General features: G+C 42.4%; 1 protein-coding gene across 1 annotated transcript in view; it reads right to left on the bottom strand.

The window, feature by feature from the left end:
• Positions 1-2236, bottom strand: part of LOC311226412 (uncharacterized protein) — a gene marked incomplete at both ends in the record, with an annotated part of 44154 nt that overhangs the window by 30697 nt on the left and 11221 nt on the right. The window contains 2 exons of the mRNA XM_084311838.1: positions 142-232; positions 1301-1405. Of these exons, the coding sequence (XP_084167964.1) occupies positions 142-232; positions 1301-1405 (196 nt within the window). The remainder of the gene's footprint in view (positions 1-141; positions 233-1300; positions 1406-2236) is intronic.

The raw sequence follows: 2236 nt of genomic DNA, 5'->3' as shown, positions 1-2236 counted from the left end.
AATGGCAGTAAAGGAAACAACAGACTCTATGAAGGCCCTATAGAACAAAATCATCAAGGACACACACACACAAGTCAAACCATTTTCAGAATCGACACCCAAACTCAGTTTAGAGCCCTCTCTGAAAGACGCCCCGCCCACCTCTCCGGTTGTTTTCTCCAGCTCCAGGCTCTCATTGATCAGCCTCGCCACCTCACTCTCCACCCCCTGCTTCTCTCGACCAATCAAAAACCTGCGAGGAGGAGGAGACAACAATGATCGTCGAGAGCTTCTGGGCAGCACTAATGGCGTTCAGTCACGAATGCAGCGTCAGACAATGTGAATACCAGAATATACTAAAATCACTGATGTGCTAATGACGCTGAAAGACTGTGATGGTAAACATCATAACTTGTCTTGTTTTCGTTTGTTGCCGTTTTTGTTCTAAAAATACTGGATGGACACTAGCCTATTGATTGTAAAAATAACTATTATGTATTAACCTCTTAAGCCCGAGCGGTCCGGTACCAAACAGACAATGACATCACGCCATAAATCTATCTCTACCTGTGAGCCACCCACTCCACAACCCACCTTCTCTCAATCCCCCTCCTCACCCCCTACTTTACTTACTCCCCTCTCTGCCCCCCCCCCCCTTTCCCTTGTCATGTGTATTCGTTGTTGTCCTTCATTGTACTTAGTTGTAATTTGTTTGTCAATGTCTAGTCTGAATTCCCCCCCTCAATGAAATGTCACTATTTTCTTATTTTACTACACTTTTTATTTTATTTTGCACTGTAAATAGTTCAAATGTATAATAAATAATAAGTTGTCCCCGAAGAGGGCAAAAATAAATAAATAAAAATCCATCTCTACAGAATCTATGAATTAATGTTATGTTGTGTTTGGAAAACTTGTTAAAAGGTATATTGCAATAAGGGATAGGACCTGATTCTTCCTATTCCTTTTCAGAATGTTTTGTTTATAATTTTTGTATTTTACTTCATACATTTTTTTTCTTTTCACAGCAAGTTATTCTCATTTATATTTATTGTGCGAAATAAACTACTTCCATTCATTTATAACCTAAATCTTCTGCTGCCAGTCCTTTCAGAATCAGGGACACCCAGACATCACTGCTGTGATGAAAGTAGTTCTGACTGACTGAGGCATGTTGGATGTTGTAGTTCTGACTGACTGAGGCATGTTGGATGTTGTAGTTCTGACTGACAGGGGACGTTGTAGTTCTGACTGACTGAGGCATGTTGTAGTTCTGACTGACTGAGGCATGTGGAGTGTTGTAGTTCTGAACGAGACTTACTTGACCAAACCCGACGTGTTCTTCAGGACGGTGGCAGCAAACAGCTGAGTGACACCAACCAGACTGACCGCATCCACCTCCACTATCTGGTCATTCACCTGGATCCTGAGACACACACACACACACACACGACACATACACATGTCATAAATGTCACTATGAATTGAAAATGGGGGACCCTGATGTAAACAAGCCAAACGTCTTTCTCTGGTCTGCATCCCTTAACAATTGTGTGTATTGAGCCCGTACTGTATTGTACCCATTCTGCAATCTGTTAAATAAAGTTTTCATTCATTCACACACACACACACAGACACAAATGGTAAATGGCTGCATTTATATAGCAGCTTTTAACCAAAACGCTTTACAATTTGCTCCTCACATTTCACCCATTCACTCAACACACCGACGGCAGAGGCGACCATGCGAGGTGCCGACCTGCTCATCTTGAGCAGTTAGGGGTTAAGTGTCTTGCTCAAGGACACATCGACACGCTGCCCGGGAGGAGAGGGAATCGAACCGGGAACCTCCGGATTACCAGACGACTGCTCTACCTCCCGAGCCACTGTCGCGTCCCCCCCCCCCCCCTCCCCCCACACACACACAGTCATGTTATCGGCGTGGCCTTGATTCTCCCCAATAGAAACTTGATATAATAATTATTCATTTTATTTGTATAGCGCTTTTCAATGACCCAAAGTCGCTAGTGTGTTAAAGTGTGTATAGTGTGTAGTGTGTTAAAGTGTGTATAGTGTGTTAAAGTGTGTATAGTGTGTAGTGTGTGTTAAAGTGTGTATAGGTGTAAAGTGTGTATAGTGTGTAGTGTGTAAAGTGTGTATTAGTGTGTTAAAGTGTGTATAGCAGTGTTTAAAGTGTGTATAGTGTGTTAAAGTGTGTATAGAGTGTAGTGTGTATAGTGTGTTGAAGGTGTGTATA

This window comes from Notolepis coatsorum (genome assembly GCF_963971535.1).
Source record: "Notolepis coatsorum genome assembly, chromosome: 4".
Classification (NCBI taxonomy): Eukaryota; Metazoa; Chordata; class Actinopteri; order Aulopiformes; family Paralepididae; genus Notolepis; species Notolepis coatsorum.
Note: the sequence above shows the minus strand (reverse complement) of the source record. Positions and strands in the feature narration are given on the sequence as shown.